Below are 16,944 nucleotides of genomic sequence, written 5' to 3'. Positions count from 1 at the left end.
TTTTGACCACACTTCATTATTATTGTTCATTTATTAATTTGCTGGAAATCAGAACTGAATTTAGAAAATGTTTTGAAACAAATCTTTGCGCTTAAACTAAATTAAAATATGCAGGCTAATGGATGTTTTCATTGGAATGAGTTTCCACCATTTTCTTCATGAAAGAAAAGGAGTAAACTTTAAAGGTAAAGAGAAAGTAAAGAGGCCGAATGGAGGAGGCTCGTTCTTTATCCTCGTGCTGCAGATGCTCTGTTTAACGGTTTTCTCGCTAGAGAAGCATTTAGTTTTTACACTTACAAAGTCCGCCATGTCAATAGCAAATGCGCCATGGCGCGATGCAACTGACTCTTAAAGGGAATGGGAGATGAGACTCTGATAGGTTTAATTCACGTTATGCTCAAAACACACCCATAACTCATTAAGAGAATAAGCACAACCCTATTAGGCCTTGCACACAATTAGTCTTTTCCCATCCTTATAATAGTAAAAGTGGATTTGGACACGCTCTTAATGCTTTTGCGCCATGCGCTTCAGACTTTGAGCTTAGATTGTTAAAATAGAGCCCTAATGTTTGCATCTCAACACAGTTTTTTAGTCTGAATTAGAATGATTAAGATCTGAAAAATATCTTTTACTTGTTTAACATAGCTAATAAAAAAATTGCATTTTTCTTGGGCAATGTGATATTATAAACAATATCTTTATCGCAATACTCAACAACAATATCACATATTTATCCAGTATCGTGCAGCCCTAACCCTAAATATGCTTTGAATGACAACATTAATTGCGCAGCTGTTCAATGATATAAACAAACTATGGCAAACTGTAAGGTCACAGGTGGGTCATATTAGTCATCTGTGTGTTTTTTTTAATGGATCAACCAATCCAAACATACATACTATGCAGACTTGATAGTGGCTTAATATTTGAAGATAAAACTATTGATTTTTCCGGCAGCGTTCTGATAAAGGCTCAGGAGTGTTGCTAAACTTTTTGTGCAACAGTCTGGTTTTGTAAAAACTGTAAATGAAAGCTGCAGAAATCATCCAGGTTAAACATGAATTAAAGAAAAGATGAGCAAACAGTTGCAGGCTTCAAATAAATGTTAGTAGAAGTCATACAACGTATATTTTTGATAAAAACCATTATGAGTTGACTAATCTGTGCATGACTGTACGAGAATGCGGATTCAGAGATTCTGAGGTAAAAAAAAAAAATAGAATAGGCAATGTTAAAATAGTTTTTACAGGTCTGGAAAATTTCTAAACGTTGCCATGTCACAATATTAATTTAATTACGATGTACTGAGAAAGAATACAGATCACTGAAAACATCAGTTTATGATCATGTTTATTATAGTGGCTAATAAAGTAATAGATAATAAACATTTGTGCTGCATTATGAATTAGGTTTCAAGTGTCTGCATTGCTTGTGTAGAATAATTTTTTAAACATGATAATAAAAGTTTTCTTTTATCCTTGGGATATGTAAAAGCCCAGAATCAGATATTTGTCGTATTTTATAATACAGAATTAAGATCTTTTCTGCTAATGTGTTAAAATTCTGATTCATTGGACTATAGGGAAAGGTCTAGGAATAACAAATGACAGTGAAAGGTCAAAATACTTGCTCTGTGTTTATGCACTTATGACAATTTATTCAAATTAAATTAATATGGTAAGAAAATTAACTTCAGGCAGCATAACAAACTGCCTTTTTATAGTAGAAAACAAGTGGAAGTGAATGAGAGCAGAAGTCTTGACACAATTAGGTTACAATGGCCATGTCCACTCTTACGTGAAAAAAGTCAATACTGTTTTGTCATGTACTTAAGATATACTTATGTTTTAAATTAGCAAAGTTTAGAAAGACATGCATTTAGCAATTTATTGCTGCGTCATCAAATAAAACAATGTTGTTTGGTGCATTTAACATTCAGCAGACCAACATTAATAATATTATTTATTAGCATTAATATTATTATTATTATTATTATTATTATTATTATTATTATTATAAGGGCGGCTCAGTGGTTAGCACTGTCGCCTGACAGCAAGAAGGTCGCTGGTTCGAGTCCTGGCTGGGCCAGTTGGCATTTCTGTGTGGAGTTTGCACGTTCTCCCCGTGTTGGTGTGGGTTTCCCCCCACAGTCCAAACACGCGCTATAGGTGAATTGGATGAACTAAATTGGCCGTAGTGTGTGTGTGTGTGTGTGTGTGTGTGTGTGTGAGTGTGAGAGTGTATGGGTGTTTCCCAGTACTAGTTTGCAGCTGGAAGGGCATTTGCGGTGTAAAACATATGCCAGAGAAGTTGGTGGTTCATTCCGCTGTGGCGACCTCTGATAAATCAGAGACTAAGCCACTAGAAAATGAATGAATGAATTATTATTATTATTATTATTATTATTATTATAACTAAATGGAATTATTTTAATGCAACAGACATACAATTCAAAGCCTTCACAAAGTTAATAAATAAACTATCCATTTGTAATATCACCCAATTTCCCCTTTTGCTATATCTATTTAACTATATACTGTATATATACATATACACACTATACTATATAACTATAATAATCCTCGCCCAATCCTAAATATAATTTTATATTTAAAAAAACCCAAATATTTTTACATTCTATTTTTTTCTATACATTACTGTCTTACTATTATTTTATTTTTATTTAAATTAAATCCAACTAATGCATGTTAATCCTAATAAAATATGATTTCTAATAATCATATTTTCATAATCACAGCTTTATTAAATTATTTATGCACATTACATTTTTTATTGATTATTTTAAATAAATCTTAATTAAATAAAACTACATTTTAATATATATTTTTTAAAAACATAACCTCTAATCCCCCAGTCATCAAATGCATACTGGTGTATCTCTTGTGGAAAATCTTTACATCTCAACGACTCATTCAATTCAACCACTCATAGATTGTTTAAAATGCACACAACTTTAGTCTGTTAATAGGTCGACTGCAGTGCATTGTTTTAAAGCGTTTGAGCAGACAGTGAACAGGCCTTCATGCTTTAGAAGAGCTGATTTGTGTTCTCTCATAAAGCTTTTATTGTTAGTGAGAGCAGAAAGGTATTGTGTTCAGGGCTTTTCTCACCAATGGTAGGTGTGTACAGGTACTTGCTGATCCATCCAGGTGCTTCTGTGGAAGGGAAGCTGTGGACAAACTGGTGGGCGGGGCTTGTTTCATTTTTGGCCACGTCCTCTAAGTGAAAGGCCTCATCCAACAGAATCTGCCATTGAACTTTTGTGCGGTTGTGCCTCTGAACAGCATAGATTACCTGACAGAATAAAGTACAATACAGAAGTCTCAGGCATAGGGTAGAGAAGTATGACAATTCACTTTGTCCTGAATATTTTTTTTTGTGTTGCTGTAAAATAAGATTGCATTATACATTGTAAGGAGACAAAAAATAAATATGGGTTGTACAAATTATAATGTTAAATTTCTACATTTAGCGTCATCAGCAACAGTAGTAATAAGTCAATTTTTCACAGTACTGAATATTTTACAATAAATTTTTATTCAGCTGATTATTTTAATAATTTTATTGTTTTTTTTAGAAAATCACAGATTCTAAGTTCTGTTTGTTAAGTTTTGTTTGATAAAACCAAAAGTGTCCTGTTTTTGTAATAAATGCAAAGCAAATTTTTCATTTTTCAGCATTAGTCTCCTCCCCTTTTTGGCTGATTCGAAAAAATGGTCCGATCCATGACTTTGCTTTATATTCATATTTTATGTAGATGCTGCATTTTTATTACCTGCTTATGTAGCTTGACCAAACTCTTTTTACTAGGATAAGGGTTTCCTTTGTCATCAAAGTCTTCGTAATCGTCCATGTTTCTGCCCAACTTTTCCTGGTATTCTACAGGACACTGAGAAAGACATGAGGGTGTTGATTTTCCATATATTTACACATGCAGCGTCAGTAAAATACAGATGTAGAGCACATGAAACGTACCTTCCTCAGAATAGTGTCGATGCATTTCCTTAGAGGATGATTATATTTTATCGTTTCATTAACCGTTTTGACATCCTGTAAACATAAGTATGCTTTTATTATGTTTGGATTGGATAAAGCATGAACATTGATTAATACCATAACTGTTACTGCAGATTTGGAATTCACACTTGAAAATTATAGGTGATATATTCATGGTTTGTCCAAAAAAGTTCAGACTTAGAAATACATTTTTTGTGTCGTTTGTACTGAAAAACATCCCGAATACAAAACAGGCGGCATTTAAAGGGTTAAAGAAATGACATTAATTTACATGTACGGATAGTATCATCGAGTATAGATAGTATCATCATTGATATCATCATCATAGATAGAATATTTCTGGAAAACTTTTTTTTGGTTGTTTTTGATAATGTTACTTTTTATTGTGGCTAATTTAGTTAGTTATTGTAGCAAATTTTATATATATATATATATATATATATATATATATATATATATATATATATATATATATATATATATATATATATATATATATATATATATATATATATATATATATATATATATATATGTATGTATGTATGTATGTATGTATGTATGTATGTGTATGTATGTGTGTGTATATATATATATATATATATATATATATATATATATATATAAACACAGTTGAAGTCAGAATTATTAGCCCCCCTGATTTTTTTTGCCGCCCTGTTTATTTTTTTTTCCCAATTTCTGTTAAACAGAGAGCAGATTTTTTTCAACACATTTCTAAACATAATAGTTTTAATAACTCATCTCTAATAACTGATTTATTTTATCTTTGTCATGATGACAGTAAATAATATTTGACTAGATACTTTTCAAGACACTTCTATACAGCTTAAAGTTACATTTAAAGGCTTAATTAGGTTAAATAGGTTACTTAGGCAGGTTAGGGTAATTAGGAAAGTTATTGTATAACGATGGTTTGTTCTGTAGACTATCGAGAAAAAATTATAGCTTAAAGGGGCTAATAATATTGACCCTAAAATGGGTTTAAAAAATTAAAAACTGCTTTTATTCTAGTCGAAATAAAACAAATAAGACTTTCTCCAGAAGAAAAATATTATCAGACATACTGTGAAAATTTCCTGAATCTGTTAAACATCATTTGTGAAATATTTAAAAAAAGAAAAACATTTAAAGGGGGGCTAATAATTCTGACTTCAACTGTATCTATAAAAAGAAAATCACCTCCATGACATCTTCCAGGTTTTCCTCAGCATCTGCTTTTTCTGTCATCAGTTTTGCTGCTTTAAAGTATGTCTTTGCAAGCAGATGCCCGTGGCACGATGCCCTCCAGCAGGAGCGTGGGATTTCAACAAGGCCGTATCCCAACAACAGCACCAGCAGGAACAAACCCCAGGTATTAGCGGCGGTGATGCCGATCGTACGCAGGCCATACCTGCAAAACATGTTTAAGTTAAAGAAATGTTAGGTGTGCATTGGTCTACAAATAAAAAGGAGTGATGTGATTGGTTGTAGGGAAAGGAAGAAGGCGGGACTCAGACCAGGTGAGATGCCACTGTGGACTGACGGCGACGTAGATGAGCAGAGAGCAGAAGATAAGCAGGTATGTGCCATAATAAATGGCGTTTTCTATCAGAGCTGTTTTTATCTTTCCTGAGATAGAGAAACCTCCTGAGCGTGCGTACGACTGCATGAAGGGAATCAGAAGCCTGCACACATACAAACAAGATGTTGGAACACTTAAAACATTTTTTCCTCAATTCTCAAAAGGATTAGAAATCATACAGAATGAGTTTTTTTCAGAAAGTAAAACTACACACAGTTTCCTGTGAGGGTTGGGTTTAGGTGTAGAGTTGGGGTAGGGCGATAGAAAATACAGTATGTACAGTATTGACCTTATTCTTGACGTATGAGCGGGTGCTGCCATTGGAAACTTTTTGGCTTCCCTCATTCACTTCCATTGATTTCTTAACGTTAAAAACAGCTCGTTCTGCTGCTTGATGTTGCAAACTGATATTTTCTTACGGTGTTATTCTACTGTTTATGTATAGTCTTGAACACAATTGTTTGTAGAGCAAGTAGTTTGACCGTTTTCTGCCGTTTATTATTCCTAGTTTTTATCTTTTTGGTCAATCTTTTAATTAACAATATGGTGAGCTGGTTTTACATTGGTGTTTCTGTTCTTGGATTTTTAACTTGTTTTAATATGTTTTCCTTTATTGATATGTTTTCTTTTACCTGTTTTCTGGTTTTCTTTTATTGTAAAGCACTTTGTGACTTAGGGTGCTTTCACACTTGTTTCAATTGCCTGGACCGTACCCTAGTTCGATTGTCCCCCCTTGCCACCTTCTCGATTGGTTTGTGTTCAGTCTTTTTTTTTTTTTTTTTTCTGAACCCCGGTATACTAGCGTCATCGAGCTGCTGTTTTGTTTATGGCTGTTGCTAGGTGACGGTCACGAAAGCAAAGCGCCGAAATGGAAAGAAATCCACACATCGCGATCATTCTGCTTTTACTGAATCTTTTGGTTTTGGACATACAGAAAGCGACTCGCGTCTGTCTGCCACAAACATATTATAAACATTCAGAACATCACGCAAAGTCTGCAGAAGCTGTTTTTGGAGGAGACAAGCAGACCAGGTACGATGCGCGAGACACACACACAGACCCACATGACTGAACGTTATGAAAACGATAGGTTGTTGTACAGTTGGCGGTTTACTTCCGTTATTTGGTACGATTGCATTCACATCAGAAGTGAACCGTACCAGAGTTCGCATGAACCGTACCCCAGACCACCTCTTTCAGGCGGACTCGGGTACGGTTCATGGGTGCACACCCGAGTTCAGAAGACACGTTCACACTAGCTAAACATACCGAACTATGACATCAAACGAACCCGGGTGTGGACCAAAAGTACTAGTGTAAAAGCACCCTTAATGTCTGTGAAAGGTGCTATATAAATAAACCATTAATTCCTAGTCATTTCTTCCATAGGCGACTGAATCGGAAGTTCTAAAACAAAATTGCAAAAAAACAAGCACACTTTCGCATTGCAGAATAAGGTCAATAAAAACAATGTACTGTGTTTGTGCATGATTTGCAGGGAATTTTAAGGAATTTATTTAACTTGTGTAGTAAACAACTTAATTTCTTTAATAAGTAAACCTATTTAAATGTGGCTTCAGTGTGGATATATATACATAATATGCCATCACTCAACATGTTTTGCACGAACACCTTGTCAAGAACTGTGAGGTATTGATGTCTATAGGTAATCATGCTAATTATTTGCAATAAATTTATTTAAAAATATTTTAATATATACAAATATATTTTATGTATTAACACAGAAGGGTGTTTAATGGACCGGGCTTTTTTTTTTAAACAACTATTTAATAACGATCAATTTTAAACTATTTATTTTTGAATAAGAAGAAAGTATGGAATTGTGGCTTTAGTATATTTACATACTATCACTCAACAACATCAGGGTTTACGGTAAATCTGTCTTTTATTTTATTTTTTAATTTGTAAAGAAACAGGAATAACAATTTTATGACAGTTTGTTTTGTAATGATTTACTGCAATATATTTAAATGTACACTTTAGAATATGAATATATTTATCCATATTTCGGTGAATATCGTAAATAATTTGTGGTGCATTTAAACAAAACAGTTTTATTAAGCAGTTATATCCATTAAAATAAGAGTTTGGTCACCAAACTTGTTTAGGAAGCGAAAGATAATAATTTAAATAAATAAATAAAAAAATTAATTAATTTTATATATTTTTTTGTTTCTCTTGATTTTTTTTATTTATTTAATGAAATTTAGGAATATGACATTTTATTTTATAGTTTTCTCCAACAAATTAATTTGTGTGTACACATTGTAATTATTGTGGAACCAACATCACTACTTGCCATACACTTTTATACACTTATTTAGCAACACACTTTACATGCCAATTTGCACATAACAGCTGCACATATAACGTTGTATATAGTAATATACCCGTACATACACTTGTCAATTTGTATATTGCATTCACTACTTCTATTTTTTAAAATATATTTATTATCTGTTTTTTGTCCTGTCTCTGTTATCCTGTTGCACTGCAGAAGCTCTGTCACGAAAACAAATTCCTCGTATATGTGAACATACCTGGCATTAAAGCTCTTTCTGATTCTGACATTATTGGACTGTGACCATAGATTTATTTATTTATTTTTTTTCTTAAGTTAGAGTAGATCCAGTGGTGGCGTTTGGTCCTGATTAATCCAATGTATATGCACAACTATATTGTTGTAAAGCATCCTGTGCATCTGTGAGGACTGAACTCATGTGTGCTTTGTGTATATGTTAAATTGAATATTTTTTCAGTGCTTTAAAAGTGTTTTTTTCGGCACAATTTCAAAAGTGGAAACAGTTTGAAAGAAATGGAGGAATAAAATCATTTTTCTCTCTCGTACCATGTCAGGAACTGTGAGGTCCAATACACCACCCTCCAAAACACAGGCAGGATTCCATCTGGGATATAACTCCAGGGCTTATAGCAAGTCTTTGGGACCCTTTAATCAGGAGAAGGTGAGGTGACATTGATGAAGTTAATGTATAACAATATTAACCGAACGTTAAAGTCTTCGCACTATATGCACAACAAATCCCACAGCTTTACTTTATCCTAGTGCTATTCAATAGAGCAAAGCAAACCTCTTTACCTTTGTGTTGGAAATACCGAAGTGTTGGAGGAGTTATCATTACTGTTGCTGGGCACGAGGTGGACCTGATTGTCAATCTTACACTGGTTATATATGGTCTGCAGATGCAAAAAGAAACAAAGCATCAGCCGAGGTGAGGGTAAAAGACAACAGACTGGTATTTCATCTTTGTTGTTTAAAGAGCACCTCGGGAAATGTTTTGAATTGCACGCTTGCCATCTGTTGATCGTGGCACTCACGCATACAGTAATTATACACAACTGAAAATGGCTGTAGATGAGAGCTCGTGTCACATGTCTTAATTATAAATGCAAACATCATCCTCTGAGTTTATTCTGTCTAAAGTTGCACAGGCATTTTATGCAGGTTCATTTAGGACCAAGAAAATTCAAGGAGTAAATAGAATGAAATACCAGTATGTACAAGTCAGAATTATTCACCCTCCTGTGATTTTTGTTTTTTCTTTTTCAAATATTTCCTAAATGATGTGTAACAGAGCAAGGAATTTTTTTTTTTTTTACAGTATTTCCTATAATATTTTTTTTTGTTTTATTTCGGCTGGAATATATATATATATATATATATATATATATATATATATATATATATATATATATATATATATATATATATATATATATATATATATATATATATATATTATTTATTTATTTATTTTTTTTTTTTTAAAAACTAATTTTAAGGTCAATATTATTAGCCCCCTTTAGCAATATCTTTTATTTTGATAGTCTACAGAACAAACCATCGTTATACAATGACTTGCCTAATTACCATAACTTGCCTAATTAACCTAGTTAAGCCTTTAAATTGCTTGTTAATCTGAATAAAAGTATCTTGAAAAATATCTTGTAAAATTTTATGTCAATCATGGCAAGAAATCAGTTTTCTAGAAATTAGTTAGTAAAGCTATAAGGCCAAATTAACCACCCAGTGCAATAAGGTGCAAGACGTGTGTGGCGTGATTTATTTCAGACCAGGGAAACAGTAATTTTCACGTTTTGCGCCACATTGTTTAAATAGCAAATCCATTTGCGCCACTTTGGGGACTCATGGGTGTGCTGGTCTGAAAACGAGGTATGTTAAGGTGTATTGTTGGCACGTTGCCTTTTTGAGGAACTGAAATAGACTGTGTCATTGACCAACTAAAAGTGTGCAGAACACATTAGTTATGCGCCTATGCAGGTCCAAACGCTTACACATTGCTTAATACACACAGGATGTAAAGCAATACACAAATATCTTTACAAATGAAAACAAATTAAAGGCTTAAAATGTTACAAGAATTATTATTTTCAACATAAATATAAAAAACACAGCCTCCATGCCTTCTTCACATCAGGAGGCTTTTTTTCAGTTTATTCATGACAATTTTCAGTTGTATAATGTTGTTGTTGTTGTTGTTATTATTATTATTATTATTATTATTATTATTATTATTATTATTACTATTATTATTAATATTATCAGTATTATTTATTATATGCATATTTGTTTTAATAAAAACAAGTTTTGTCCACCTGTCGGGTTTTGGAGACGTCTGCATAAGAACAGGACGTGTGTTTGGATATAACTCAGTGTTTTTGACCACACTTCATTATTTTTGTTCATTTATTCATTTGCTGTAAATTAGAACTGAATTTTAGAAATAATTTTGAAACAAATATTTGCGCTTAACAAACTAAATTAAAATATGTAGGCTTCAGTGGAGTGAGTTTCCACCGTTTCCTTACTCCACAAAAGTAAAGGAGTACGGTAAAGAGTAAAACTAATGTAAAGAGAAAGTAAAGAGGCCGAATGGAGGAGGCTCGTTCTTTATCCTCGTGCTGCAGATGCTCTGTTTAACGGTTTTCTCGCTAGTGAAGTGTTCAGTTTTTCCACTTACAAAGTCCACCATGTCAATAGAAAATGTGCCATGGTGCAACATAATTGACTCTTAAAGGGAATGTGAGATGACAATTTTAATGCACATTATTCTCAAAACACACCCATAACTCATTAAGAGAATAAGCACAACCCTATTAGGCCTTGTGCCAGCGCACAGACCAGATTTTTCAGTCTTTAAAATAGCAAGAGTAAACTACAGTTTATGATTAAAACAAGTCTTCATACTTGATTCACAAATACTGCTCTTATTTTAAGCATACGCTTTTTCTTTCAGTTTCTCAGAAAACAAAGCTTGGGATTTAATGCTTACATATTTATATCAGTAACAGAAATACTGGTTTACAATGATATTTAATTCTATAAAACATACAGAGTTTTAGGCTTTCTGTTTTGATTTGGAGTCATTTTAAGACCTTAATATGTGAAAGAATAAATTTATAAATTTAGAAAGAGTCCATAAGCTTTTTTGTGAAACTTTTCAATATCATTTCATTAGAATTTTCTTAAACTTTCCAAGAATGCATTTAACTAACATTTAGTTATAGTTATTTAGTCGTAGAAAATGTGGGGTATTTAGAGCATACAAATCCTTTATTTTTTAAATTAAAGATACTTAAGTTCAATGATTTGGTTAAATTTAAAACAGCACAATTTATGTTTAAAGCTAGGAATAAACTACTTCCAAAATGCATACAAACGTTTTTCGAAGAACGACAAGGGGGATATAATCTGAGAAAAGAACTCAATTTTAAAACAAGAACAACTTTAAAAAGTTTGTGTATGTCTGTCTGTGGTGTAAAACTATGGAACAGTCTAGATCTGACTCTTAAACAATGTCAGGATAAGAATCAATTTAAAAAGTTGTATAAATATATATTATTAAAGGAGTATAACGATGAAGGTGATTGAAAAGGTATAAAAAGAGAAAGGTTTGATGAAATTTTAATTAATGGCAATTTGCAGCACTAGGTTTTTTGTTTTTTCTCTGGGTTTATGTTACAAGGTATACGGGTACAAGTGGAACCAAACATATAGTTTGTCAGATATGCCAAAAGGATAAAATATGTTCATGTGAAAGAAAGAGATAAGTAAAGGAAGAAATAAGTTTAAGTAATAGACGAATGATGTATGTGGTAATGGGGTGGGAAAATAATAAGCTTGTGCTTCATCCCACTCCATTTTCGACCTTAATGAAATGTATTCTTTTGTTAATGATATTTTATGTATGATACTTTGTTCGAAAATAAATAAATCAAATCAAATAAATCAATATTTAAAGATATAGCTCACCCAAAAATGAAAATGTACGGATCATTTACTCACCCTCAACTTTTTATCAATTTATGTCTTCTGTTGAAAACAAAACATGATATTCTGAAAAAAAACAGCCATTGACATCCTTAGTAAAAACAAAAATACTATGGAGGTCAAAGGCCTTTCCCCCCCAACATCAGAATATCTTTTTTTGTGTTCAACAGAAACTCAAACAGGTTTGGAGCAAGTGGATGATGAGTAAATAACGACAGTTTTCATTTTTGGTTTAACTATCCCTATAATGGGTTTTCTCATTAAACCTTGTGTAGCTCAAAGCAGATTTTTAACTTCAGCTTGTTTGCACTCCTTCAGCGGGACTCACCGTGCTGACATCCAGCGGTAAGATGAAGACAATGAGGAAGCACAGGAACCAGGCCAGAAGCGTGGCGAACAGGACCATCCGATGCTGCTTGCGGAAATCTCCATATCGGTGGAGCAGGAAAAGCGCCAGGAAAAACACCACCACCACCTCCAGCGCCAGAGCCACGCCACTCATCCTGACTGCTCTCTCTCTCTGTAACCCGTCAGACTGGACCAGCACACGCCATCAACACAAGCACTGTTTGAATACAGCAAATTTATCAAGGTTCAGGAATATACATCACATACTGACATCAACAACAAGTTCATCTGAACCGTGTTAACATTAATGCGTCAATCAAACAAACAGTCAAACAGGTAAAAACATTGTACATAGAAATTCTAGATCAGGGGTGCCCAAACTTTTTCTTATGAAAGGCCAAAGACCAAACTTAATTGAGGGTGGTGGCCCAAAACTAAATATACCAAACTGCATTACATTAAAGTTGTCATGGTAACTTCCTAATTTAATCATATTTGAAAATATATAGAATAATATTTAATTGTACCAATAATTCTAATAATATAATAATAATAGTAATATATATATATATATTACATTTTATAATGTACTTCTTACAATAAAACCATAAACAATCTCATTTATAACACGAGTAAATTTTTTTTATATATATATACAAAAAGAATACATTTTCACTCGATAGTGAAATACGCGTCTTAAAAATGTTTTTAAAAACATGCCACACATACATGTGTGTATATGTATGTATGTATGTATGTATGTATGTATGTATGTGTATATATATATATATATATATATATATATATATATATATATATATATAGAGAGATAGATAGATAGATAGATAGATAGATAGATAGATAGATAGATAGATAGATAGATAGATAGATAGATAGATAGATAGATAGATAGATAGATAGATATAGATATATATATATATATATATATATATAGATATATATATATATATCTATATATATATATATATCTATCTATATATATAGATATATATATATATATATATAGATATATATATATATATATAGATATATATATATAGATATATATAGATATATATATATATAGATATATATAGATATATATCTATATATATATATATATATATATATATATATATCAACATCTAAAGAAATGTTTCATTGCCCTTTAAAATATCTGATTAGTTCACATTTAATTAAAACATTTAATTTCATTTTTTTTGTAGTTCAGCAATTAAACAAACAAACAAAAGATTATGTAAAATTAGAAATGACGATCTCTGTTTGAGGGTTTCACCCCAACCTTCCCCATCATTTGTCCATCTCATCTCTGATTGGTTGACGGACCAAATCAAAGGTTTGGCCTGCAGGCCCTAGATTGGGCATCTCTGCTCTAGATGGAGTTGTACCACAAATTCCAAAGTAAAACAAGGAAGGGAAAAAAAGGATTTAGATTGAAAATAAACATGTACTCTAACCCAACAGTTGGTCAAATATGGGCAAATCTCAACCACTGGGTTAAAAAGGGTAATACATTAACCCTATGTTGGGTTTGTCCATCTTTGATCCAACCTTGAAGTAGGACAGCCCATCATTCTTTTAGAATGTAATTTAAAAACAAATTGGCAATCAGTATAACATCATTACCTAACTGTTCAGAAAATGTACTTTTTGGCAAAAATATAGTACATAAAGAGTAATATACATCAAATTCATCAAGATTCATTCATTTCCTTCGGCTTAGTCCCTTTATTCATCAAGGGTCACCACAGCGGAATGAACCACCAACTTATCCAGCATACATTTTACACAACGGATGCCCCTCCCAGTTCTGGGAAACATCCATCCATTCATTCATTTTCTTTTTGGCTTAGTCCCTTTATTAATCTGGGGTTGCCACAGCATAATGAACCGCCAACTTATCCAGCATATGTTTTATGCAGCGGATGCCCTTCCAGCTGCAACCCATAAATGTGAAACACCCATACACTCTCATTCTCACTCATACATTACGGCCAATTTAGTTAATTCAACCAGCGACCTTCTTGCTGTGAGGCGACAGTGTTAACCACTCCAATAACGAATCCTATATTGGCATTAATAATAGGTTCATCTGAACCATGTTAACATAAATGTGTCAATCAAACAAACAGTCAAAAGGTAAACATTTTACATAGAAATTATAGATGTAAAAAACAAACAAAAAAAAAAAACTTTAATTTACTCTAAAAAATGCTGTTATTGTAACCAACGTTGGGTCAAATATGGACAAATCTCAACCACTGGGTTAAAAAAGTGTGTTTTAAATTTAATTTAAATGTTTTTTTTTTCATATTTGACCCAACATTGGGTTAGGACAATCCAACATTTTTGCTAAAAAGTAAATTTTCTGAACAGTTAGGTAATGCGGTTACACTGATTGTTAATTTTTAAAAAAAATTACATTCTAAAAAAATGCTGGGTTGTCCTAATTCAAGGTTGGGTCAAATATGGACAAACCCAACATAGGGCAAATTTTTTCAGTTAAATTTAAATTACACTTTTTTTTTTACCCAGTGACTGAGGTTTGTCCATATTTGACCCAAAGTTGGGTTACAAAAACAAAAAGTTAAAACGTTTTTGGTTTTTTTTTCATATTCATGTTATTGTTCTTTATTTTTCATATTCTTACTTTGGATTTTGTGGTACAACTCAAATTTCTATGTGAAACTTTTACCTTTTGGGGTGTTTGTTTGCTTGACACATTTATGTTAACGTGGTTCAGATTAATTATTATTTACTGGTTCAGCAATACAAGTGTCTTTTTCCATTTTTTTATTTTTATTATTAATACTTTGACAATTTGTTTAGTAAAATAATAATTTAAAATAAATATTTTAGTTTCATTATTTCATATTTTATTATATTACTATTTATATACTATATTTAGCTAAAAAAAAAAAATAATAACAGTTAAGTAATACTGGACATAAAGGTAAAAGTTTTAAATAATTCTCGATGGAGTTGTACCACAAAATCTAAAGTAAGAAAATGAAATTTTAAGAATAAGAATCTAGATTTAAAACACTTCTTAACACTCTGAAAAGTTGTAACCTAAATTTGGGATAAATATGGTCAAACCACATTGACTGGATTTAAAAGTGTCATTTAAATTTAATTTGAATTTTTAACTGTTTATTTATTATTTGTTCACATTTGACCCAGCTTTTGGGTGAGCATGTTTTTAGAATGTAATTTAAAAACAAATTGACAATCATGACAGTATTATCTAACTGTTCAGAAAATGTACTTTTTAGCAAAAATATAATATATAAAGCATAAAATACTAAAATTAAATTATGAAAATAAAATATATAATTTAAATAACTAATTTATTAACGTTATACAAATTGTCGTCATAATAATAATCATAATAAATAATAATAATAATAATAATAATAAATAATGATAGAATTAAGAAATGGAAATAGACAGTTGTATTGCCGAAACAGTTAACAATAGTTCAACATTAATGAAATATCATAAACGATTCAAATCATCGTTTAAACCAGCAATAGCATTTTGATTATTGTTTACATTAATAAACAGATAAAATAAAGCCTCAGAAACAAGTTAAACAAGTTGCTGTCAAACTACTGACATTACAATCGCTAATATCGGCTGCTTGAAATTATGTCGATAAGCCAGATTATTGTAAATAGAGGTGAATATATGTATTTCTGACACGTACCCATTGCGTAATTAATAGTACAGAGTCAAAGATGTTCTGTCAGAGCAACCGGAGGACTTTTCCGCTAACGTTACAGTTCATCCTCTAACGTTAACCGTCAATGAAGCATTAGAGAAAGAGCTGGGCTATAACTTACGAGGAAAAGCAGACACTCAGGGCGAAATCTTGAAGAAACTGTTTAGTCAGGTCACATTCTCGTGGTAAAATTAAGCAGCCCGTGATATTTGTGTACTGTATCTCTTGACGTGTCACGTAACTGTGCAGTGATGCACTTCCTGCTCTCGTGGTGCATTGTGGTAGTTGTATTTTTTCTATGCTTTTCCGTAGGTTGTTTTTATTTGTGTTACGATATGTTTTTAAACATTTTAAATAATGTTGGTTGTGGTAACATGAACAAACATGACGATTAGAAGTGTTATGGTTTATTTAAATGTCATATTACAGTGTTTTTACACCGAAATTCATGTTTAGACAATTTTGTCAAGGAAATCAAAATAACGTTAACGTTACATCGTACTAACATGAAGACTAAAGGTCGTCGAGTTTGTTTCATATTACTGTGTTTATACTGAATTACTTCAGAAAATGTAATTTGTGAAGTAACGGATAGTTTTTATAAGGGATACACGAGAGTTTAATCAATATTAAAGTGTTTACAATCAGTTGTGCTGTGTTGAGGTAAATATTTTAATGTAGCTATAAATGATCTGTCCATTTATTTATGTTTTACATTGCTGTTTACATAAAATTGTATTTTTATAATTTGAACATTAAATGTCCTTTAAATTTCCTTGTTTTAAATGACAGTGAAATGATATACAATTATTACAATATGTTTAGTTACATTTTCTATCATTTTATATATGAATGTTAATTTTAGTAATATAAAAACATCCCTCGTTTCATTTATAT

At 31.7% G+C, this 16,944-nt stretch overlaps 1 protein-coding gene across 1 annotated transcript in view; it reads right to left on the bottom strand.

Annotated features, from left to right (window-relative positions):
- lmbrd2a (LMBR1 domain containing 2a) overlaps positions 1-16,283 on the bottom strand; it is a 31,437-nt gene extending 15,154 nt beyond the window's left edge. The window contains exons 1-9 of the mRNA XM_056457317.1: positions 16,169-16,283; positions 12,283-12,519; positions 8,742-8,839; positions 8,493-8,591; positions 5,559-5,726; positions 5,242-5,452; positions 4,000-4,074; positions 3,800-3,913; positions 3,135-3,318 (exon numbers count right to left, since the gene is read on the bottom strand). Coding sequence (XP_056313292.1) covers positions 3,135-3,318; positions 3,800-3,913; positions 4,000-4,074; positions 5,242-5,452; positions 5,559-5,726; positions 8,493-8,591; positions 8,742-8,839; positions 12,283-12,456 — 1,123 coding nt within the window. The 5' untranslated portion in view covers positions 12,457-12,519; positions 16,169-16,283. The remainder of the gene's footprint in view (positions 1-3,134; positions 3,319-3,799; positions 3,914-3,999; positions 4,075-5,241; positions 5,453-5,558; positions 5,727-8,492; positions 8,592-8,741; positions 8,840-12,282; positions 12,520-16,168) is intronic.
- Positions 16,284-16,944: the final 661 nt, after the last annotated feature.

The sequence above is a fragment of the Danio aesculapii genome, chromosome 5, assembly GCF_903798145.1.
Source record: "Danio aesculapii chromosome 5, fDanAes4.1, whole genome shotgun sequence".
Classification (NCBI taxonomy): Eukaryota; Metazoa; Chordata; class Actinopteri; order Cypriniformes; family Danionidae; genus Danio; species Danio aesculapii.
The sequence above is the reverse complement of the archived record's forward strand: the minus strand, read 5'-3'. Positions and strand labels throughout refer to the sequence as shown.